The sequence below is a fragment of the Trichoderma evansii genome (assembly GCF_050947405.1).
Source record: "Trichoderma evansii strain SZMC 28006 chromosome Unknown GGI43scaffold_19, whole genome shotgun sequence".
Lineage (NCBI taxonomy): Eukaryota > Fungi > Ascomycota > Sordariomycetes > Hypocreales > Hypocreaceae > Trichoderma > Trichoderma evansii.
The window spans coordinates 1-23,625 of record NW_028145187.1 but is presented as its reverse complement, the minus strand read 5'-3'; the positions used below and the strand labels follow the sequence as shown (position 1 = coordinate 23,625).

The 23,625-nt window shown below is 50.4% G+C and overlaps 6 protein-coding genes across 6 annotated transcripts; 2 read left to right on the top strand and 4 right to left on the bottom strand.

Moving 5' to 3' along the window:
* Window positions 1-267: 267 nt before the first annotated feature.
* GGI43DRAFT_386286 (40S ribosomal protein uS9) lies at window positions 268-1,107 on the top strand (the record flags this gene model as incomplete). Its single annotated transcript, XM_083203768.1, has 3 exons — window positions 268-336; window positions 542-613; window positions 817-1,107. The coding sequence occupies 3 exons, from the start codon at window positions 268-270 to the stop codon at window positions 1,105-1,107; spliced, it is 432 nt and encodes a 143-aa protein (XP_083057760.1).
* A 520-nt stretch (window positions 1,108-1,627) lies between these two features.
* GGI43DRAFT_129388 (AAR2 protein-domain-containing protein) lies at window positions 1,628-4,092 on the bottom strand. The gene has a single exon (XM_083199150.1). The coding sequence runs from the start codon at window positions 3,493-3,495 to the stop codon at window positions 1,900-1,902; it is 1,596 nt and encodes a 531-aa protein (XP_083057759.1). The 5' UTR covers window positions 3,496-4,092; the 3' UTR covers window positions 1,628-1,899.
* Window positions 4,093-8,136: 4,044 nt separating this feature from the next.
* GGI43DRAFT_411963 (uncharacterized protein) lies at window positions 8,137-9,182 on the bottom strand. Its single transcript, XM_083206789.1, has one exon. The coding sequence runs from the start codon at window positions 8,684-8,686 to the stop codon at window positions 8,450-8,452; it is 237 nt and encodes a 78-aa protein (XP_083057758.1). The 5' UTR covers window positions 8,687-9,182; the 3' UTR covers window positions 8,137-8,449.
* GGI43DRAFT_129331 (uncharacterized protein) lies at window positions 8,875-11,329 on the bottom strand. The gene is made up of 6 exons (XM_083199149.1): window positions 10,883-11,329; window positions 10,643-10,822; window positions 10,341-10,567; window positions 9,814-9,994; window positions 9,160-9,495; window positions 8,875-9,092 (listed from the first exon to the last, which is right to left on the bottom strand). The coding sequence occupies exons 1-6, from the start codon at window positions 10,914-10,916 to the stop codon at window positions 9,064-9,066; spliced, it is 987 nt and encodes a 328-aa protein (XP_083057757.1). The 5' UTR covers window positions 10,917-11,329; the 3' UTR covers window positions 8,875-9,063.
* An 899-nt stretch (window positions 11,330-12,228) lies between these two features.
* On the bottom strand, window positions 12,229-13,319 carry GGI43DRAFT_411958 (uncharacterized protein). Its single transcript, XM_083206788.1, has one exon. The coding sequence runs from the start codon at window positions 12,604-12,606 to the stop codon at window positions 12,334-12,336; it is 273 nt and encodes a 90-aa protein (XP_083057756.1). The 5' UTR covers window positions 12,607-13,319; the 3' UTR covers window positions 12,229-12,333.
* A 9,092-nt stretch (window positions 13,320-22,411) lies between these two features.
* GGI43DRAFT_129102 (uncharacterized protein) lies at window positions 22,412-23,013 on the top strand. The gene has a single exon (XM_083199148.1). It carries the CDS (start codon window positions 22,505-22,507, stop codon window positions 22,829-22,831), a length of 327 nt encoding a protein of 108 aa, XP_083057755.1. The 5' UTR covers window positions 22,412-22,504; the 3' UTR covers window positions 22,832-23,013.
* Window positions 23,014-23,625: the final 612 nt, after the last annotated feature.

The window sequence follows — 23,625 nt, the reverse complement described above, 5'->3', positions numbered from 1 at the left end:
ATGCCTTTGCCAGCTAGACGCCTGCTTTTCTCCAGAGAGGCGCGCGAAAAGATTTGCGGCAGAACCTCGCTCGTGCGGCCCAGAGCGGACTAGCGCACATTAAGGGCACAAACCCTCTCATTCTCTTCGCTGGCCAAGGACGTGCCGGGACGCAAAAAAATCCGTCTAGGCGAAAAAGGGACCCGAAGTCCATCACGACGACAAGCGAAGCGAGACCGCCTGCAACAAACCCGCTCTCTCACCCTCCTTCACATACCACCAGCAACCATGTCGTCGACTCAGAGCGTGCAATGCTTCGGCAAGAAGAAGACGGCCACCGCCGTCGCCCACTGCAAGGTTAGTGGACGGATCATGATGGATGGAATATCGATGTCGTTGGCGGGATATTGAGCGAAAGAGATGGGAAAATCGAGAATGGGAATTTGATGTGGGGGATATTTTGGACTTGGAGTCATGTCAAAATTCTCTTCGATTTTGGACAAGGAAAAACTTTACGACTCAAAATGATATGCAGAAATGCTGACATTGGTTTATCATCTAGGCTGGCAAGGGCCTCGTCAAGGTCAACGGCCGTCCCCTGTCTCTGGTTCAGCCTGAGATCCTCCGCTTCAAGGTACGCATCCTGCTTCCTCCCGAGCCGACTCGAAAGCGCTTTTTGTAGCCTCTCCAATTCGATCTCCGAAGACGAAATCCTTATCAAATCCGAAAGTTGGAGTTTAACTTCTACGAGAAAGAATTTGGAGATGGCTACAAAATTTGTCTTAAAGGTCACTGCTTTGAAACAAAGAACAAAATACTAAGTCTTTCCGCTTCTAGGTCTACGAGCCTCTCCTGGTTGTCGGCCTCGACAAGTTCGCCAACGTCGACATCCGCGTCCGCGTCACTGGTGGTGGTCACACTTCCCAGATCTACGCCATCCGTCAGGCCATCGCCAAGTCCCTCATCGCCTACTACCAGAAGTTCGTCGACGAGCACTCCAAGAACCTGCTGAAGCAGGCCCTCGTCCAGTTCGACCGCACCCTGCTGGTCGCTGACAACCGCCGCTGCGAGCCCAAGAAGTTCGGTGGTCCCGGCGCCCGTGCCAGGTACCAGAAGTCTTACCGATAAAGGGTTTGCGACAACTGGGTTTTGGGGAGAGGCGTTTACTTTTTTTTGTGGCGCTGGCGGGGGAAGAGACGAAGCTGCAGCGGAAGAAGAAACTGGTCGAAAACAAAGCGTCTTGTGGCTGCTGGAGAGGATGGCGCTGCTGCCACGTCTGGGCGGCGGTCCTTTGCGGCATCAGGATGTGGAATACAAAAGGGGCCGGAGTCGCGTATCCCCTGGCATGGGGATAGGTTTCCCATTGGCATTTGCATGGCCTTGCTTTGGGCGGATTGTAACGGGTCTGGCAGGCTAATGAAATCTTCAAACGTTTACGAAACGCATCAATGTGCATGTGTGTGTTGTGAATGACGGTATTTGAACTGTGATAGACATGCTGTAAGATATTCCAGTAAAAGAACACGATTTTTTAAAACTGCCTTTTATAAAGAGGGCTATATACTCGGTGCACGGTGAAACCCATCAGTAACCGTCATCGCTATAATAATACAATCCTCAAAGCCAGTTTTGAGTAACCAAATACACATGTCCAAACACCAATAACCATGTTTTCCCTGCCGTATACCTCCATGTATCCAATCTTTTAAACACCAAGAGAATGAAATTAACGATTGAAAATCAAGGCGAATCGGACAAAATCATCCGCCTCTTTGCCTTCTTCAACGCACTCGTCTTCCTCCTCGTCATCAGCTTCAAAGCGCTTCCAAAAACTCTCCTGCCAGAAGGTGGCGACTCGTCTTCTCGACCGTTTGATGAAATAGTTGTCTCTACCAGCTTCAGACCGCCCATGCCCGCCACCTAGTCGTTCCATGAAACCAAGTCGAGCTGGCGGCCTTGCTCGTCGAGCTCCACGACTTCTGGCGCCCACTCGCCGCGCTCATCCTCAGCCTGCAGTTCGGCCATTTCCAGCTCCACTTCCTCTCCATCTTCCATCATAATTTTGCCTTTTCGGAGATAATCGCCGTATAGGTCCCATCCAAGGCCCACTACCTCTGCTTCGACTTTGGCGAATGCGTTGCCGACTTTGATCTGGTCGATTGTGGCTTCATTGTCGAGACTCTCGAGGACTTCTTCGAGTCGCCGCTTGTAGATGATGAGGGCGAGCCTTAGATCATGGCTGTTTGAGCCGCCATAGTCCAAAATGGACTCACCCAACCATTCAGAACTGTATCGGATCTGTGAAGCAATGGCCTGTAGCAGCCTAGAAGCGAGGACCGGACAGTGCTCTGGCAAGAGGTAGGCTTTTAGAATGAGCTTGAGCACCATATGCCACCACTGTTGGATACAAGCATCATTTCCAAGATGCACGCCAACAACAAACGCAAACTGTAATTCGCCAACGACATCATCTTCGGTCAACTCTTTGCCAGGAGCATTAATCACAGACATCATGTAGGGTGTCGCATCCGTGGCTGCCAGAGTTCGATCGGCCCCCAGGGAATCGGCAGTGTATGTTTTTGAATGCTGCGAAAAGCTAAAGTTGAGTTCTCTTGATTGCAGCAGATGATTCGAAAACCGTCGTTCGAGCTCCATCTCTGCCGCCAAAAGCACAGCACCCTTGACACGATCTGTTGTGTCGACGTGCCAGCTGTTAGCCCGTTGTCCAGTAACACGACCAAGTACCTCTTCGGTGACACTCTCGGTCAGTCGTTTCCACATTCTAAATTTCTCTTTTGAATCCTGATCGACAGAATTCTCCATCTTTATCGGTCCCGAGTTGACTGATGATGGGTCATGGTAGGGCACTAGCTTGTCGTGGAAGCTCTCGAGATTATCGGCTTGGATCCGAGCTTCTGCACGCGATGGCTCAAGAATGGTTTCGGTGAATTTGTCCCATTGCAAAGCGTGAACTTGGTTGATGCCATATGATATGATCCAGAAGCCAGTCCGGACGGAACCACTATCAGGATGTGTTACCCAGAAAAAATGCGGCCCTATTGGAATATCCCTGATGCCTCCAAAATGTTTGGCGGTAAACGAGATGGCGTCGTATCCTACAAGAGACACCTCTGGTAAATCTAAAATGAGCAAGACGTCTCCACCACCCATGGAATGTGTTATAGGTTCATGAATCTCATGCCCGATAGATAGACTTGATTGGCTGCTGAAGATTTCTGGCGGAACAGCACTAAACATGACTTGCTTTCTTTCGGGACTCAAAGGAGGATCCAGGGGAGGTGGCGGGCTGTCTTCTCGTTCTTCTAAATCATGGTCTTGAGGATGTGGTAACTCGTCAGGCTGGTGGACGTGAAGGGAGCCGTAGGGATGTGTGCCAAGCACTGAAAGAGAGTTGTGAGACTTTGCTGATTGGGCCCCCGTGGAGGCTGTCGAGTTGGACTTTTTGAGCTCATCTGGAGCCGAAGGCGTTGAGGACGATGGATTTTCGACATCCATGCTGCACAAATTGATAAGACTTGCTCTTTATGCGGGCTGCGAGCTTTGCCCTGCTATTAATGGCGTGCTTTTCAGTTGTGGTTGCAGAAGCTCGATGCAGAGCGAGTAACGGCCTGAGAGTGAAAACTTTTTATCGCGAAAATCCGTCAATAGAATTTGGCCAAGTAAGCTGAATCCGTCTGATTAAAAATTAACTGAAACCGATAAATAAGAGAAGGCGATGCTCGAGTTTCGTGCTGAAGTTGAAGTGAAAGAGGGCATCGCAAGTCAAGGTCGAAGATGACGTGCAGTGCAAATGCTGTTGCTGTGGCGCTAATCGCTCTATATCCGTGTTAGGCCCGATTGGCAGCAAGTGCAGCTGTAAAGCGACGTTATCGATTACAGCAAAACAAAACAAACAAATGCCTACTCGAGGTGAGATAGAGAGTATGTATGAGCGAGTATATAGGATTAATTGAATCTGAAGGAAATATACATGGAATAAAATTATTAATATAGCGCTCGTAGAGAGAGAGATGCAGCTAATGCCAACAGTGTAAAGAGGGGCGAGATGAGAGGTCAAAACCCGTGATTTCCATCACATTGCATTTTCAACTTCTTCAGTCCAAATTAGCTGCCGCAGCCGTGGTGTTCGCACCATCTCATGCACTTGTCAAGGAAACTCTGTTCTCTGCACTAAATTAATTTAATCGGGTTCGAACCAAAGCTTTCGCACTACGCCTTAGCACCAGATGCGAAAAAAAAAAAAAAGTAGAGACACAAAAAAAAAATAGACAAGCTCCATCTGTCGACCTAAAGTTAGTGAAGTTTGGATGGACGGACACCCCCCAGCACTAAGAGTCGTGGGACTAAGTTTAGCTTTGCTACTATCAAGTAGGCTCGGTTTTTTCTTTACGTGTACTATGGGACGATGCCACGAGGCTGTGGCTACTAAACATCATGACTATTTTCTTCTTTTGTTTATTCTAGAATGGTTGATGAGATGCTTGATACGAAGAGGTGGAGAAGAGATGTATATTGCAGTGAAGAGTGCAACTCCACTGCAGTTGGTGGTTGCATTGTATACGAGTGATGCGAGTGATTCACGGCATCGTCGGCTCGCTCACCAACCGATGTCAATCACTTTTCTTGGCAGAGTAAGAAAGAAAATATTCCTATTATTTGACAAAGCAACATATTTGCTAATAACAAGCTACAGACGATGACGATTCCATACCAAATGGGCGCCCAACACGACGGGTCCACTCGTCTCACTCGCCTTCTTTATACAGCAAAAGGTTATTACAACTAGTTTTCCAAGATTTCGTCATGTCAGCACACTCTCTCTCCATCATGGTCATTTGAGCAGCCAGGTCGGCAAATGTCCATTCTTCCCCGGCGTCCATGCGTCGGGCCTGTTGTTCTTTTAGTCATGCGCTGGAGGCCGGATGGAGCGGCATTGACTCCATGGAGCATCAAACAAACTAACAGCATATCGTGCGCGAAAAGGGGGGGTTGCGTCTCGCCCTTTTGTTGGTCCGCTGTGCAAACGCATCCTGGCCATCACATCGAATTCTACACGCTTTCTACGCAGTAAGATGAGCAGTAAAGGCGAAAAAGACTACAGTCTGGCCCCTGGTATCTGAGTTGGTAGTCGCAACACCAAGCACCAACTTCAACCCCGTCAACGTTGCTACAGAACCAACGCCTGCGCAATACGACACCAATTCAAGAATATACCATCACCAGCGCCTCTTCTACCCGAACCAGATCCTCGGGATCGCACTAAGATTAAACTGCAATTCACATCATCTTCGTCTTGCCTGGTCCCCTTGTCCCCGATCGTGACACACAGTGCAAGGCGCTAAGCAAGGGGTGCACAAAAGGCACGAATCAACGATTTTAGGATGCTTCAAAAAAAAAAGGCGAGAGATCGAGAGATCGCAGACTAATACTAGCATCTATCATCTCACTTACTAACTGCTACTAAGCAGAAAAGTCGCATGGGTGCTTGGCTGGACGGGCTTGGTGTGTCGGTTCCCACCGCGCTCTAACCTGCCGAGGACGGCCCCTCCAGTCCCGTCGCCGCTGTCACATCTGGCCTCCCGTCCACGTACAGAGTGGGTAATGCTCTCTTGGCCACTAAGTGTTGATGTATAGGGGGAGGGTGTGTGCGTTACTAGGCAACTAGGCAAAGGCAGATCTGAGCTTGCGTGGTATGTGTTGCCACTAGCATCGTCGATATAGCCTTGTCTTTTGCCTTGCGAGATGGTGTTGTTCATGCGAGAACATGACTCGGGATTAATTACTGTTTATGTGAACGACAACTCTGCAATACGAGATGTTGACGGGCCATCTTTTGTTTGTTTTCGGCAGCCGGTATCTCTCATTGTTCATTGTCAGCACCAGGCAACCTCCCGCCAAGAGAATTCTCAACTAGCAATTGACCATCTACTGGGCAGCATCCGGGTTCTACTACCACTATTACTCCGAATATCCCTATAAATGGACTATTTTCTCCCCTTCATCGCATCGCCCCGCCCTTTCCCTCCCGTAGCAGCTAACATAGCACGGCATAGCATGACATGACATGGCATGGTATGTTTTTCTCCGTACCTAGTCTCTTAGACTATCTTTTTCGAAACCACACACCCACTAAAAAGCCAAGCCGAACCAGCCAACATCGAGCCGTTTCTAAAATAACTAAGTACGAATTCTAAAACAGATTAAAATAAAAAAAAGTGACACCGGCTTTTCTGCGATTTGGGGGCTTGTTCTTTTTAGCTCCCGCTACGCGCCGTCGTTTGCTTTAAAGGACGCTTGCTTTTGGCAGTTGTGACATCAACACCATGTATTTAAAACAAAGACTCAACTACAGTATACCAAAACATACAGCAACCATCTCTTCAAATCATCTCCAGCTACTTTATTCTTCTTTATCAAATCCCCTAAATCTCGCAAACAACTTCCTCTTGTCAAAAAAAAATCCCCGTAGCATCATACATAGAGTAGCATTCCGCCATCCCGTCGTCCCACTAGCGCCATCTCAGACACAGACACACACAGAAAAAAAAAAAGTGCCGGGTCCCCCCCTCTATTTCGAGCCGGTTCCAAAAAGTCCGGTCTCCTTCCATCCCCTGGTCGCTTTAGGCGCAACTAAAAAAGAAGGAAAAAAAAGAACTTTTACACCAACCAGAAAATAAAGGTTAAAAACGGTTGGTACCAAAAAAAAAAAAAAAAAAAAAAAAAAAAAGGGTTTACTTTAATTTTCTTAGCTGCACACGCCCTCTCTAGTTTAAATCTTCCATCGCTCCGTGTCTGTCAATCTGTCTAGCGGGTTAATTTATTTTAATCGTTACTTTTTTTTTATGGTATTGCCTTTTTCGGCTTTCGCATCGCATCGCTGCGCATCGTCCCGCAAGCCATTCCCGCGTGGATCTTTTTTCTGCTTCTAGAATGAAATGCAACTGTTCAATTCCCGCAATGAGCTCGTCTTTTTTTTTTCTTCCTCTACTTATCTTGTTATTATTACCGTAAATTTCAAAAACTAAGCGTCGCACAACAGAAGCATTCTAGCGCTACCATCTGCAAGTTCCAACCCAATTCACAATACTGTAGTTTCAGTATAGTATCCCGCAGTACCACAGACAAAAACCTCCATCACTTCAATCCCCAAATAAACATGGCTCATCATGTCTCACTCTCGCGTGGCCACCATTTCGTACTAAACCAAATCAGCCCTTTTTTTCTTTTTTTTTTTTTATTAATTACTATTTCCCCCCCATGCTCTTTTTTCCTGCAAATCTCACCTCGCCCATGCCATATACAGGAAGTGGTTTAACCCCAAAACACCACAACTAGCTTCATGTCCATGCCATGTGGTTCCCCACGTCTCAAACTACCTGTACGCCTCTTGTCGAGAAAAAGAACAAAGGCGATCAATCAAAATCGCTTAAGACAGATTTAAACACCAGCATTAGCGCCGTTGAATGCACATAATTCTACCTAGTACGTACATATATCTTCGCAAAGTACTCGTACTTGTAACGTAAACAAAATCCCCCACGCTAAAAAGTTACAAACACCACCACCACCACCATCACCATCAACCCCATGTCTCTTGTGTAACAATGCCCAAAAAAAAAATCGCACCGTGTTCATGTCCCCGTCACACCCCGAACGGAGCCTTATACGCGGGCTTCCCTTTTTTTATTTATTTTATTATTTTATCTCTTAGTTTTCGACACTAAGGCAATCATCATCTAGGGTGTCCCCTTATTTTTTTTCTGCTCTTGGCGCGACGCTTGTTCTGTCCCGACAGCATGGCAACACGGTTAGTCTGTTCCTCATCCCATGCGAAGCTAAAAAAGAGACAACATTAGAAGCTTGGCAGGATTCCTGCTAAACGTGCGTAGGGTCCTGGCGTTGCATCTTCGTAGCCTTGCCTCTGCTTATATGGGTCAAACTTTGTTGGTGTTGCGGGCGTCAACTTCACAACTTGGTCACAATGCATGTATGGCGCTTAATCTTCATTTAGCTCATAACACTCTTATTATAACCCGTAATGACTGGTAAGGTGGTTTTGCTACTAATCGTATACAGTCTCTCTCTTCTCTCTCACACACAAAAATAAGAGGAGAGTAAGTAAAAAGTAAGTAGAAAAGAAATTCGTTGCAAAAAAAAAAAGCGTTACACAAAGCGTCTTCTCGCCGCAATATCTTAGCGCGCACGTAAAACAAAGTTCCATTCTTTCCGAACCCGGTATTTTTTTTTTTCCTCCTTCATTTTCCTTTCACATTTTTTTCTCTTTTTTCCAAAAGCTTTCCTCGTCCCCCTTAGATTGCTTCAGCCCTGCTTGACTCTTTACAAGTGAAGAAGACAAAAAACAAGTCCGCACGGGGCCTTTATACAGGGCTTCAAGAGTCCAAGTCAGTTCATCTTTATGCTCCCATTTCCAGCGCTCTGAGCGTTTCCTTCACTTGACAAAAGTCGTATCGCGTTTTTTCGCCTTGCGGCGATACAGAAGCAGCTTCTTTTCCCCAGACCAAGCTACCTGGGAAACCCCCATGGTGCTTTCACTCGCCGTGGTTTCAGTACTCCGTATCCTCTGCGCCGAACCGCCCCTGAAAATTGCATCAAGCCATGAAAGAGCCGACCATCCCCGGAGTGCCTCTGCCAATGCAACCCCCCATAACCGTAGACCAATGCACATTGAGTGCGAAAAAAGCCGAAGAAAATATTGAAAACAGACAATAAAGAAATTCGAACAAGCGTAAAAATAAAAAGAAAAAAAGAGTTAACCACCTCAAAACTTGTAGAATCAAACACGGGTGCCTCCTTATTAAGATTGCTGGTCAGCAAAGGTACCCAACTCACTTGGAAGCACCCAAAAAAGGAAACTCGGGTGATATATATCCCACTGAGACATTATTCCTCGAGAGGTCACGCAGACTCTTCTCTTGCCGTAAAAAAACAAAGAAAACCCCCATTATGTCCAACACATGGAAAAGGAAAGGGCATTTGCGACCAGCAAAATACTATATGTCCGAATTAAGGCCACCATGCTTGCTACAGATGACTGATCCATCTCTAATGGCTGGGGGGCGGCGCGCCGTTTGCTAAATTGATACTTGATTAGTAAGAGGAGCATATCAAATCGGTTTCAAAGTCGAGGCGATGACCTACATTGGCTGTACATGTTCTGCTGGCTGGGCTGGGCGTAAGGAGAGTGAGGCTGGTAGTTGGAATACATGTGGCCGGCTCCATACTCGGGCATGGGCTGCTGGCCAACGTTACCTGAAGGCGGCGCCGGGTACTGGGTGGGCTGGTATCCTATGGGAGGCAGCTGGACAGCGCGGCCGGGATAACCAGATGAAGGCGCACCGTCGGGGCCTTGAGGATCTCCACCGCCGTTCTGTGCGACGCTCGCGGCGGCAGCCCTCTGTCGTTCCTCTTCAGCCTTTCGCTGGGCCTCTTCCTCCTTCTTCCTCTGCTTCCATTCTTTGCGAATCTCCTTGAACTCTATAAACAGGTTGTTAGCTACTTGCTGATTTTATTTTCATTCTTCTCCACATGGCTTGTTCGCTTTCGCGAACAGCAAATGGGGCTGATCTCGAAGCCAAAATTGACGTTTTCGTAGCTCAAGGTTGGTTCACGTGACCAAACTTTGAACTCTGAGCCCAAAATCGCCATTAAAGTGTAGATTCGAGCTGTAGGTTTTTGAAAAGTAATAAAAAAAGTAAAGTATGAAAGGAAAAGGGAACTTTTTGCCAAGCGCAAATACGCCGCAAAGTAAGGGATTAGGAATCAAGAAACAGTAGTGCGATATTCGCAACGTACCTTCGGGAGTTCGCTTCTGTCCGTGCGATTGCATGGTAACATGGGCGTTGAGATGGTTCAGAGTGCCGTAGGCCTTCTCGCAACCATTCCAGCCGCACTTGTACATGCGCTCGATTTCCTCATACCGTCTTCGGGGACGCTTGTGCTGCTGCGCGCCGGGGATGGGCACAAATGAGTAAACCTGTAGAAATTCAACTTCGCGTTAGCAAATGCGCGCCGCAGTTTTCTAATACATTCAAGACAACTCCGAGGTTCTCAAGTTAAAGTCTTTCCATCCTTTTTCAAATCTCCAGATGAATTGTGATTTTTTGTTTTTCTTGCCTTCGCGTCAGTGAACTCGCGCGCAACTCCACTTGAAAGTCGCGCCAAGATCACAGCCGCGCCTCGTCTTCAACAATTAAAGATTGGCAAGAATTTTCACATTCTTTTCCTTCATTGACTCTTTGCTTTTCTGTTCTTCTTCTTTTCTCGTTTTCTCACTTGTTTTCTACTTTTCAATGTATTCCAATATCATCACCTGTACGTACCTGGCTGGGTCTCTGCTGCGGCGCCGAGGCGGGCGATTGAGCGTAAACGGGGTGGCCAGGAGTCAACGGAGGAGCTCCATGCTGGCTGTAGCCGGCCCAGTCAGGGCGAGGCTGCGCGTACATGCCACCGCTGGGATGGGAGTAGCCATGAGACATGTCTGGATTAGGCGCATACGGCGAGTGCTGCCCGTAAGGGTAGGTTGGACTCGGAGCCGCAATAGACGGATCTATAGGCACATCGTTGTCAGAATTGACGGGGTGGGCTTGATGGCTTGGCCCGTTGTGCTGGGGCATAGACGGACTGTTCTGTTGTTGCGCCATACCTCCGCTGCTGGCGCTGCTGGATGGATGGTATGAACGCTGGATATGCTCCGAGTAAGATCCTGATCGCGCGGAGGGAGGATAGACGCTGTACTCCGAGGTGGGAGTTACAGAGGTAGGATAGTCTTGTTTGCCTGGGTATTGAGCAGCAGACGCGTGATCTGCCGACGAACCTTCAGAGTGGTGGTCGCCGAAGCTGCTGGAGTAGGGCGAGGGCAAACCTGACTGCGAAAACTGAGTTGCACCGCGGTCCATAAAAACTTGCAAAGAGTTGTTCAACAAAGGCGAGGCCAAAGATACGTAACAACTTGCCAAGACAAGTTTCTAGAAACAACGACGTATGAAGAAGAAAGCAGTCAAAGATATGATAAAGTCTTTCTTCGCTCAAGTCGCGATGTAGTTGTTTTGCGTTGGTTCCAGGAACGTGCTACCGACTCCACACAAGGTTGGCGTGTAGTGAGAAGAGGGACAAGAAAAAAAGAGACGGCGTCCAGACAAGAACTAGGTCTAGTAGTTTCCAAGCACTCGCGTCGGGGCTTGGTGTGATTTCTTTCCCAAGGTGGTGCAGGGGGAGGATGAAATAGTAAGAGACAAGACGACAAGCCAGGCTGCTCCGGGGCAAAATGGTGTCGCGGCGGCGCAAGAAGTAGAAGGGCTAGTATATGTAATATCGCCGGCGGCGGCAATAGTAGCGCGGGCTGGGGGACCGGCGTATAGCAAAGTTGTTTAAAAAATGCTCGGTTGATGGGGTTCTTTGGGGTGCGTGATGTGATGCGCACTAGTTAAAGGCCCAGGAGTCTGATCTTGCCAGGGATGTCTTGCTTTGGCCCGCGATCAAGGCAGAGTCTCGAAGGGGGCTAAAGCTAAAGCTAGGCCTTCCGGTCGTACAGAATTGGGGACGCCGACTAATATAGTGCCGACAGGTAGAAAACAGGCCGGGATAGCCAGTTCCAAGGGAGTCTAGCGTAATGACTCGGGGCAAGGCCAAGGGGGTGGGAGTTTTTTTCTTTTTGCTGGCCTCTGGCTCAGTATCTTTTTGATAGACTGACACGGGGCGCGACGCTGAAGGCTGCTGGCTGAAATGAGGCGCTTGTGTAGTTCTAGAAGCGAACTCTACCAAAGAGAGATGTGGCGGGGCGAGTTGAGGTGGCTCGCTAGAGGAGAACTCGTGTCAGTTTTTGACGGCGATGAGGTTTGTGCAGGCAAAATGGTGCGCGAGAAAAGAATTTTATACGGGACCAAAAAGTGAAGAGCAGGAAGAAAAAATCTGTGCCGGGGATTGATGGGGAAGAAAAGCAAGCAGTGCGCGTGCCTGTACAAGTATTGGAGGAAGGGTGGGACTGACCAGAAAGAAAGCAGCCGCAGCACGCAGGGCCAGGGCTGGCCAGCTCCGTATTTTGCGAGAACAGGCGAGACCCAGAACAACCTGGAGACGGACGAAAATCCCAGGCAATGCTTATTACTAGAGCCACTGCTTGGGTTCAGTACCGTAGATGCAGCACTGTACTGTATTCGACGGACGTACTGCGTAATGCAGAGAGTACAGTACGGAGGTACGATCCGAAAATTAGAAAAAAAAGCGGCGTCAGACCCAGCAGAGAGGAGAGACTTTGGGGGGGGCGTGTGGCAATCGGATTATTTCCGTCGTAGCGCGAGGCCGAGCTGGTTGGTTTTAACAGATTTTGGTGCCGGCAGTTTGGGCGACGGCGAGTAGCTGGGCTATTCTTATTCTCAACCAAATTGCACGGATGGCCTCTTGGCGCCCCCAGAGAGCGAAACGCGCGTGTTGATTCCTCAACGGGGGAAGGATTCCAGGGCTTTTTGTTGGCGACGAGGGAAGCGCGGTGAGGAGTGGTGAAAGAAGATTGGGAGGGGAAAAAAAATAATAATACAGAAAATACACTGGAAAAACGGGGGCGTGTGTGGCGGGTGATTCGCAGAGCATGCACTCCGTATACCTATAGTACCAATACACGAGCCAAGTACTCGTACCTTCACAAATACAAATGATACAGTACCCCGTCAAACCGAGGGCAAAGGGCAAAAGAGAGCAAAACACAACTGGATGAAACCCTGTCCTTGCAGCAAGAGGAAAATGCGAGTTTCTTCCCCTCCCAAACAAATAACCACCCCCCGGCTGGGCTCAGCAATCGGCGAGACACGACAGATGTGGCAAAGCTGAGGCGGTGATGTAATCGTAATCCATCCAGAGCATCGTGACCGCGTGCGGGTTACTTGGGCTACAGCTACGTGCACGCAATGCTTCTAATGGTTGTCTTCAACGAAATCCATTGTGCAACCACCCAATCCCATCCTCGAGCATTGGATTTGGATTTGGATGCTGATTGCTGATGCTCATGGCACGCACCGCTAGCAGTGTCACTACCAGCGCGCTGTTTGTGCTTAGGCGGTTCAGCCCCGACAACCAGGTTCGACCTCGGTGGAGGCCACCTTCTCGCGCCCAGATAGTGCTACTCTGTGTTTGGCCAAGTACAGGTACCTCAAACCCAGCCAAGCGGGACGCAGCTGAAGGCTGGTGGATGCCAGCAGAATTGGAATGAATGAATGTGCCACCCCTGCAACAGGCGCTGCGTACTCCGTGCCCCACACTGTACGCTGCGTTTTTTATTACCTACCAGATACTAGAAGATCTGCGCCTTTTTTCTCGCGATAAATAATGGCCAATGAACGGGCGATCAGCTCGACCCAATAGCGAGGGCATGTCACTGATGGAGCCCTTCCCTGCGGCTTGGCTTTCGTGGGGGGTGGGTTCAAGGGAAACCTAGTCGCAGACCATGGCCGCTTCGATCCAATGTTACGCCGCCGGAGGTAGTGCCAATAACGGCGAATTTGGCCTTGACAGCAGGCGGCCGCGCATGTACGAGCCATGTAGGAGCATGTACCGTACACAAAGAGTAAGAATAAGAGAAGAGAGCGAGGAGAGGAGGAGAAGAGGAGGAGAAGAGGGGACGACGAGAAAGCGCACGGTACTGATACAGATGGCACGGGCGAGACCACCGCAAACGGGCAAAAAAAGCCCAAAAGCCCCAACCCCCCTCCACATCCACTTGCGCTCTTTCGGGGGAATGGACGAGAAAACTTTGGTCCCCAATGCGTCGTCGTGTCGTCCTCTGGCTTCGTCTCATGTCGATGTCGCGATGGAGAGGCGAAAGAAGGGCGAGGCAAGGCGAAGAGGCAAAAAGCATGAGGCCATGGACGGGCTGGGCTGAACGACGAACGATGGCTCGGCACCGAACAAGCATCGTCCCAAGACCCTAACCTCAGACCCAAGACCCAAGAGCTGGAGCCCAGCGTCATGGTTCCAGTGTGGCGCTAGCGAATGTCGCACGCGAGCGAGCGGCCCACGCTGATGAAAAGGACGGAGCACCAAGTCCAGGTTGCGCTGCTAAGGATATTCTCCGCAGAAAGGGCGTTCGTTCCAGCGTGCGCGACGCTCCACCCAGCCGCCTGTGTAACAGCGACTAATCGTTCGATAGCCGGGCCATGGGATATGCGAGAGAAGAGAGAGAGATGGAAGACAAGAGAAGACAAGAGGGCAAATGGTTGGCCGCGACCGACATTGCTATAATTATCTCGTGAGCTGTCCAAACTGCGGGCGCATCCATCAATGTAAGGAGGTGGTGGCTGCTCTCTCATGTTTTGAAATCATGATATACAGATCCAGATGGTGCTGTGGCAATGCCGCTATACAATACAAAGCATCAAATAGACAGCGAGATGTGGCTATCCTGCCACTGCTGCTTGGCCCTGGATCGTCCGCTAGTTTCCAGCACAACGTGCAAGCGCTGCTAGTGCCAGGAGGTAAAGTACTGCCACTGTACAAAGTGCGATACGTCGTCTCGTGCTTAGCCGTGAACCGCCTTAGTGCTTGGCCGTCTTACTGAGCGGGCTGGCATCGGCTCTGTCAACGGTTCTAGGCGCAGCCCAGGGGCCCCAGCAATCTCTGCCGCAGCATGCGACAGCTTTTCTCCTCTGATGCAGCGCGCCAGGGGGGCAGAATATGCTAATGGATCCCAGCACTAAGGTACCCTACCACTAGCAGCAGCAGACGCCATCTCGAGCCCAGCTAGCACCGTCGCTGTCCATCATACAGTATTGTCATTTTATACCTTGTCCGTTACTGATAAACAAGCATTTCAACCATCCACTGATCTGTCACATTCGCCAGATTGCTTGAGAGGGGAGTGCAGTTACGAGTAATGGCCCGGATCACCCACCAGACTGGCCAAATATTGCCTGCCTGGACGCATTACGTACTTGTGCTGGGGACGCTGGCCAGTCACCGTCTCGCTCAGATATGTCCACTCGAAAGAGCGTCATGCAGCGAGACGCAATCAGAGATGCCAGAATGACAGCGTCCATCAGCTGATTCGCCTCTGGTCGTCGCTGTGCTCCGATAGGTTGCCAGAGTCGCAGGTGTGCAGATGCAGGCACCGTTCTGGACTTGGACCAAGCAAGCTGTTCTGTTCAATCACATCCTGCGTGTATACATACAATAAGTGTATATGCACGGCCGACGCCTTCTAATAAAGATGTAATACGGGCGCGTTGCCTCTCGCAGCCAACGCGCGGTGCATGACCTTGGCCTGCTGAGGCCTTTATTAACAGAGCTCGAGGCCACATCATGCACACCGCACACGCCAAGCGTCATCTCCCATCCTCACTGAGCTGATTCCAGGATCTCGCTGCTTGCCGCCCGATGCATGTGTCTGCTGAATACCAGGCATGTACATGTATATGTGGCGGTATCAGATAACAAGCGATGCTCTCACCGTACGCAAGACGAGTCAGGGCCTGGTATCAGCAAACGAGCGGTGCCTCTGCTCCGCAGTCAGTCGATACGTAGATCCAAGCCAATTCGCGTCTGTCCAGCTTCCATTTCCACGCACCGCAATTTCTTGCTTGCCGTGCCGCATAAATCGAAGGCGACGTTATGATGCCCGAAGAGGGCCTGGAACTGCAGATTCGACCCCGTAGCATTGCTTGTGCTTTAGGTGGTAGGATTGCATGGCTCTCCACTTTCGTCGCTTGTCAACCTTACGATATGACAGCCCTCTGGCGTAGTCGCTGGGGTACATGTTCTGTGTAGTACCCTTCCGCTTACGGATAAATGGTTAATCACGCTTCCGCCTCAGCTATCAACACTCAGAGCGCCACCACCACCACGACCGACCACCCTGCAACTTGGCATCATCTAAGCTTTGATTCATGCGTTCTAACAGGGTGCTAGGCGGAGGATATGCGCCACTATGGGTTAACTGCTCCGTACCCCATGCCGTCTATCCTGTCGAGTGTGATTGAGTCCATGTGATGGCAGGACAGACAAAGCATCTCGATGCGTCTCCTAGGAAGCTGCACTCACACCGCGGAAAAGCACTACCATAGGCAGCAATGACATCGTCGCAGAAACATCGAGAATACGAAGTGCATGTAGCATCATATCCATATTTGGAATCTCCAAGGTTCGACACCGTGATCCCAGCAAAGCGTGTGCCAAGGTACGCCGCACCGCTTTTTGTATGCCAAACTGAGACATACATGCAGAAGTGCCATCCAGAGAGAGGGACTGCGCCATGATAGGTTCAGGTATATCGACAGGTATCTTTGTTCTTCTCTTTCTCTCTCACTCTCTCCCGCTTCGCCATCTCTCTGGCTCCATTTCCATCTCTGTCTTTCATGAGTCAAGACATATATAGAGATTCCCAACTTGTACATACCGCTGCATTCCAAGACTCGTGGCCATGTCAAGCCACAAACGCACAGTCGAGAACTCGGCGGCAACGCAATAATGAACCCACTAGGTAGTCATTACGCATAGTCAATCAGCCGTTGACTCATGTCTCTTCTTGCTCAGGTCTCCGCAGCCGCACAAAGTTGTGCGAGCTACTGCGTGCGTACTACTCTTTTTTTTTTTTTTTGTAGATATCATCGTTTCTGCCTACCCAGCTGAAGTAGCCTTCAGCCTTGGGAAGCGTTAAACAGATCAAATCGACCCGAGTCTTCGGTAGAGACTAAAATCGCCCCAGGCCATCTATGCCCCGAATTGGCACGGCCGCGCTGTTTCGTTGGTCAAGGTGCCGAGGGCCAAAATCATGGCCTGTCCGCCGGCGTCAGAACGATGCTCCAGCTAACGTCCATGCTTCTCTGAGTTTGTCCTAGTGAATGACAAAACCAAAGAAGGGGGGAATGCATCCTGGGAGACTTCAGGCACCAAAGCATATTACTACGATTACATACTCTACCATACTAGTACTAATGCCGACGACGTCCCGCAGACGTGCAAATCTGCGGCCCTAGCAAAAAATCAAGAATACAATCCAGCAGCAAGCAATATGAGCGAATGCAAACCCAAGGGCACTTTGTATAACCTCAATTGGAGGGCAGCATCTCAGCAATGTGACCGTGAGTCGCCGACTACTTGCAGACTCTCGCCAATCCTACTACAAACTCGTACTCTTGCTACGTACACTGTGTCCCCAACAACAGGTTAGCTCGACTTTTGACAGCTATCTAAACGCCCTGACATGCCGAGGTGAATTGGATGCACGCAGTTCTTTGGTCAAAGATTGGGTCAGGACAGTCCAGGTTTGTCTACCTTCACCGCAATATCACTTTTTTCAGTCGTTTGGGGAGGATTCTCGAATTGCGACAGCCCCTCCCTTGCAAGGCGGCTTTTGTTGCACGCAACTTGAATTGAAGCCCCTCTTTAGGGTCCACGTGTGATGGCTGAGCTCTGTGCTTCCTTCGAATCTGCGATGCAACCAAGGGCGTGGCCTCACGTGGTAGATCCACTGATGGGCAGGGTAATGTTCGATAATGATGAATGTCTGATTCAAGCGTGGTAAGACGCTGGCTAATTCGGGGACGCGTAGACAATACCACAGCTCGTGGAAGCCTCACAGCAGCACTGTGCAACTTGGGATGTATAGTAGTACTCCGCGCCGGAGGATCGAGTCATGGAATCCAGGGCAGAGGCATGTCACGGCATATTCAGCTCACAAGTTAATACCAGCACGGCTTTCATTTTGGCTCTTGGCGGCAACAAAATTGCACTTCTTCTAGGTTGCGCGTTTCTGACATACACGTATTACCGACTAATCTAGAAAAGGTACCTTGTCACTGATCCAGCCGCACAACTCCACCGGCCTTCGCCTAACTGTTCAACTTTTCTGGGGGAGTCAAATCCATCACCTGATAACTAGACAGGGAGTTGACGGACACTCTATCATGAGCTCGCTCGATAGTCACCAACCACCAGCACGCCGCAGGACGATGCAGGAAACAACACCGTAAGAATGAGAATGAAATATAAAGAAGGAAAAAAAGGAAAAGTAGTGGGAAATCCTGCATCCGTCTTGCATGGTCTGACCTACCTTTGCTGCTGCAGCACGCACCCCTTCGGCGCCCATCTGAGGCACCAATTGGTTGATGCATTGATTGCAGCCACTCTATCCCGTACAGCCACATAATCAGCTACCCAATCACCACCAAGAGACGAGATACTGCATCCGAAGGACACAATGCTTTTTCTTCCTATTGATACAAGTATGCAGTGGGCGGCTAGATGTCCTCTGCCTTCGTCTTCCCTTGCTGAGCTGGCAGCCGGCGTTAAGTAGGAGTTAGCGTCGATCCAGACGAGGTGGCGCTCCAACGAGATCGTTCAAAGTAGTACGACTACTCGTACAAGCTCGTACGGAGTGCCAAGTTGTTCGATGCTATGAGAGCTCTACGTCAGATGGATATCTAGCCGACCGGATTCATATCGGCACCCAATTGCAATTTGAAGATCATTTACTTGTATGTGGTGTTTTTCGCCACCTGGTATGGTACGGTTCCATCATATCTCCCACTCTCGAGAGATATGTGTCCAAACCGAACATCGGCTAGCTATTATCTGGGCCCATTCCAGTATATCCATATTCAGTTGGTGGTGAAAACCAAAGAATAGCACTATCCTAACACCATGGAATTTCAAAGCAGCTCCTCACTTACATTTGGCAAAAAGAGCAGCTGGTAAGCTCTGCCTCAATCACACTGGTGACACCGCCGAGAAAGCATGATGTGCTCCGTGGGATGAAGCTCAGGTGATATCAGGTAGCAAAAGCTCGAATTTCAAATGCCTCAGCAGTAGCACACTATTCGATACACCCCCTTTGACCCCCATTTCGACGAGAAAGGGCATCAAATATGTACTTAAACGTGTCCTCCCTCTCTTTCTCAAGTTTCAAATGAAGTTTAACAGTTGCCAAATGTATTGATACAAGAGGCAGAGCTGAGTACTCTATAAAACAGGCAAACAAAGGACCAGAGAAAAAGTCTCATACTTTACAAAAAAAGGGAATCCGTCAAATGATTGTTATACTGCAGTGCTTCACTACTTATCACGCAGCTTAGACGGCACTTCCCTGATAACAAAGCAGCTTCGAGGAGGAAGAAACGCGGTATACGTACTGCCTACCACCACTGACCGCTAGACTATCATCGGAAGAACTACTAGCTTGAGTAGAACTAGGCCAGGACAAGGGCCCTCTCGGCCTCCAAGCCCAAAGGATCTAAAATACCAAACCCCCCTTACGAATGAAACCTGGCTAGCATGGTATCAAGTCGCTCTACTAGCTAGTATTGCCTAAAGACGAAGTCAGCCGCACTGGCACGTCCCCCATTCACACCAGGGACGGGATTGAAAATTAGAAAACAAACGGCGATCTAATTTCGTTACTGCATCAGCCCTTTGGGGCGGGCAGCGGAACCAGTAAGCTCGCCATCTACAGCTAGTATTATTAGTACTGGGATTACAACCACAACTTCACTTGCTTCCAATCAATCAATCAGTCGATCAAGCAAACAGCAATACAGTAGCTTTACTGTCAGATCTTTTCTTACCAATCGGCACGCCCGCCTGCCGCATGTCTGGATGGCTCACAACACCGACGTGTCGTATTTTTATCCAATCAAGCCATTCTGCTTGAAATTGACAATTGACAAATTGCGATAAACGATTCATCGCATAGGCGCTATAGTTTCTAGTGGGGCATCTTAAGACAGCCGCAAATGGGGTTCTAACACCCTCCCCCTTCAGCTTCCTGCATGGCGCAGCGAATGTGGTAATCCGACGCGCCAAGGTTAGCACGCCAGCTCACTGTGGCTGCCCATTGCACTCAAGCCACCGTCATCTCTTTAATCACGGTGGCTGCTCTAGGCCCATATCCTCCTCCTTGGACGAAATGGAGAAGAGCGTGAGATGAGGACGCCCTAGCGAACAAACGACCTTGTCGTATTCGGCCAAGGGGGCGTGGCAGCTGAACTTCGAGGCAAGCAAGAGGACTGCGTTAGGCGAAAGGCGGCCATTGCTCCCTCCTCCTTATTCTCAGAAATTGAAGGTTGCAGTGCTAAAAGATAGCACTACTACTGCATGCGGTCTTTTTCACAATTGTAGTCATTGGAGGACCGTTGAGACACATTCTTGTTGACTTGGGGCAAAAGGGGGTTTGAGGTGATGCTGAACGTGGTGATCCAAGTGTATCCGATTTCCTGGAAACCGCTCTTCGGAAAAGTTCCCCCACTTCGCGACGACCACGACGGCCGTGGAGACATCTATGGAGCAAAATAGCACAGCACAAAGGACGAATTCCACGTTAATTGGATCGACGAAGGGAGCGGCGCCTGGTCGAAAGAGCACTATTTAGAGCGCGCTGGGCTAACTAGCGTCAGCTGTCAGGAGCCTTTTTCGCAGAGTGGTGGTACTCTGTCTTGTCTGTGTTCGTAAGCAAGGCAGGGCGTCTAAACGGCAGATGCCCTCTCCATTCGGCTATCCCTGCTACCCTGTCTGGTGCTAAATGATCCTCCGTTGGGTAGAACTGATTTGACGTTGCAGTTCTTGTGGAAACCTAGATTAGTACGGGATACGGACTTCTATGCGATGCAATGCAGGAGGTGAATACAGCAACTTCGCTGTCGCCCAATTAGCCATTATCGAGTTTAGCAGCTTTTTAAGAAGCGGCCATATAGGGAGTATTATCGTGTCGCTCCAGCTCATTCAACGGATCCAGGGGGCTGATTTCACTTTTTGAAATTAGGTACAGGGTATCACAATCACGGTATGCTTACGACTGCTGAGGATATTAGTAAGTTAGTAACAGATATCCTCGTAGGGCTGGCGACGTGCACCGTATTCCCCTCTCGGTGTAGGGCGGCAGCGCGCCAGCTACAGTACGAATTACTACTCCCACTACATGTTCTTATGCGCCCCGATTGCCGAGACGCGGTAGGCGTACCAGGCCCAGTATACTGCTTCAAAACTTGCTATCTGGCTTGGGAGGGTCTGATCAGCTCTGCTAAGGAACGAAAGGAAAAAAGAACCCCATATATTGGTGCGCTTATCATACTTCTACTACTACGACAAGTTTCCGCCTAAACTAATCGTCCAGATCAGATGAGATGGAGCAAGCTAAAGAAGGGAGATTGGATTTAGGGCGGCCGATGTCTAGGCTTTGGTTTAACAACTCTAAATTCTGCGAGAGCTTGGGACCTGCACTAGAGTCTCACCGAGAAAAACGATTCATGTCTAGATAGGAGCACTACGTATGTGCAAAAAAAAAAAAGGGGGGAGAAGCGAGAGCCGAGCGCATAGTAAGCCCTCGCCCAATACGCGGCTGCAGCCCCAGACTATACGATGGCTCGCGTTGCCGAAATCTCATTTCTTCTTGGGCTGGGATACGATACGATACGAATTACCGCGAAAGCCGGCATCGCCATGGCTATCGCCTAGACGGTTCCGAGTGTCGCAGCTCTGCACGCACTCCATACTGGATGAAGCATAGTGCTGCCTCGCAAACACGACTGCCTAGACAGAGCTCCTGGCGCAGGGCCACTCTGCGTGCGACACGGGCGCGCGCAAGCATGTCTCTGCTACAGCGTTATTGTGCTGCTGATGCTGCTGCTGCTATTATTATCATTGGTCGTTATGCGATGCGGCGTGCCTCGACGGTGCCTGCTCGGGCTCGATACACCGAGAACGAATCGATTACCATAAGCAGTGATATTGACAGTGCGCATTAGTGCGCTGCATTTGGTGCCAAACGCATCGCAGCGCAAGAGCTAGAGCGACAAGACAGCTAAATGTACATTGGTAGCGGTACATTCAGCCCAAGCTAGCCTCCAAGACCAACGTGTGCTAGCAGCAAAACTTATCTCAGATCTTGCCAGCGAGAGCTTACCAGGAACCCAGTGGTCGGTATTGTGCTAGTGCTAGTGAGAGGGCTCCGTGGAGTCGCAAATCCTTGGGCCAGGGATCTCCCAAGCGTCGGCCAGTTCAGCGCATGGCGATCTGGGGGTGGTTTGATGGGCTGCTAGCAGGCGCCGATAGTGCTAGTGCGCAGCGCCAGAGCCAACGCCTTAGGGCCTGCTTTAGGGCCTGCCGCAGTGGGCATTCGCAGCGGTACAGCGCTAAGAGCCCGGGGGGCGGCTGTTGTGCGACACACCAACGGCGGGTTTCTGACCAGCCAGCGGGCGCCATCGTTGGGCGTCGGTTGCGGTCCCAGGAATACGGGAGCGCACTTGTACGAGCCAGCGTCAGATTTTCCTTCTGGGCCTTGCTGTACTGTGCTCAGCCGCGTGCACGGCGAACTGGAGCTTGAATAGGAGGGAAGAGCACACAGCATAGTCCACTTGGGCGCTGAAGCTGGGTGGCCGCTAGCTGGATGACATGCTTGGGCGGCTCGTCACGTTATGTGGTAGCCAGTACCCCTCACGGTTTTGGCGCGGTACCGACGCGTTTGCTGGCGCTGGCCGCGTAGACGCGAGTACCGAGACGCCAAACAGAGATGGCGATGCGAGGTATTGCGTACTTTGCAACTGAGACATGCACAGAGACTGGCCAGCGAGGTTCCAGTCGGGGCCTCTCGCCTTTGCAGCCCATTCCACAAGTCCAAGCCTCGCTCACGTCTCATCAAATGTCCTCGCCTGCTGGAGCGAGATGGGCAAAAGAGGGGAGGCAACAACAAAAGGACATACGAAGTACAAGCACAAATGACATCTGGGGCAGAGTGGTACGATTACGACTACCCGCAGACCGCCGCTGGCGCGTCTCTTTCTCTTCTTTCAATCAAATTTTCAGCCTCTCCGCTATGGATATGGACATGACGATGTGAAGGTGGAAGTGGACAAAGCTGTGCAGGGTTGTCGCCGACCATTTCTGCTTTCGTCCAGCTGCTGCCGCTTGAACCCTGGGCTGTCCACTTTTTCGCCCTCCCTCCACCGCCCGCCGCCGTCGCATCGAGACTCGTTGGATGAGAGAAGATGCGCATGATGATGGGGACGAACAAGTGAGCTCACATGCTCCGGAGACAGCGCCGCGACACGGAGCCGAGAGCGAGGAGGATACCAACAAGGCATATGCCAAGATGAAAGAGGAAACGAAAAAGCCTCGGTCCTTGGACTTTGATAACTGTTTCAGCCACCTCAGCCGGGGGGTTCGCCATTCAGATTGGCACTGGCTACTGTTTACCAAATCCTATGACGTCTACTAGTGGGAACTGCACCTCTTCCCAACCTCACGATTCTGCGGGTTCACCTTTGTGCTGTGCCCACTCGCTGACCCTGGTGCGGCTGTTTTCATGGGATTCCCTTGACGTTTCAAGGATATCATTTTGCCGAGTCAGGGCTCTTCTCTCCCCTCTTTCTTCTCTCCCCATGACTAAGAGACTCAGCAAGGGAGGGAGAGATGACCCGTCTTTTCGAGAGGCTCGCCTCCACGATTGCTCTCTTACACCCCCCTCCATTTCCACGCGCATCTGCTGGCTCATCATTTGTCCAACGACTCAGCGCTATGGCATCCCATCCAGCTGCTTGGGGGGGGGGGGGGGGGGGGGGGGGGGGGGGGGGGGGGGGGGGGGGGGGGGGGGGGGGGGGGGGGGGGGGGGGGGGGGGGGGGGGGGGGGGGGGG

What these genes read in the sequence shown, in the direction of transcription:
- GGI43DRAFT_129388 (XM_083199150.1), bottom strand. Translation starts at nt 3,495, where the DNA reads ATGGATGTCGAAAATCCATCGTCCTCAACGCCTTCGGCTCCAGATGAG.
- GGI43DRAFT_411963 (XM_083206789.1), bottom strand. Translation starts at nt 8,686, where the DNA reads ATGTGCATTGGTCTACGGTTATGGGGGGTTGCATTGGCAGAGGCACTC.
- GGI43DRAFT_129331 (XM_083199149.1), bottom strand. Translation starts at nt 10,916, where the DNA reads ATGGACCGCGGTGCAACTCAGTTTTCGCAGTCAG. An exon ending in AACTCAGTTTTCGCAGTCAG is followed by an intron (nt 10,823 to 10,882) that starts GTTTGCCCTCGC and finishes GTTCGTCGGCAG; the next exon opens with ATCACGCGTCTGCTGCTCAA. An exon ending in TATGGCGCAACAACAGAACA is followed by an intron (nt 10,568 to 10,642) that starts GTCCGTCTATGC and finishes ATGTGCCTATAG; the next exon opens with ATCCGTCTATTGCGGCTCCG.
- GGI43DRAFT_411958 (XM_083206788.1), bottom strand. Translation starts at nt 12,606, where the DNA reads ATGCTCTGCGAATCACCCGCCACACACGCCCCCGTTTTTCCAGTGTAT.
- GGI43DRAFT_129102 (XM_083199148.1), top strand. Translation starts at nt 22,505, where the DNA reads ATGGCGATGCGAGGTATTGCGTACTTTGCAACTGAGACATGCACAGAG.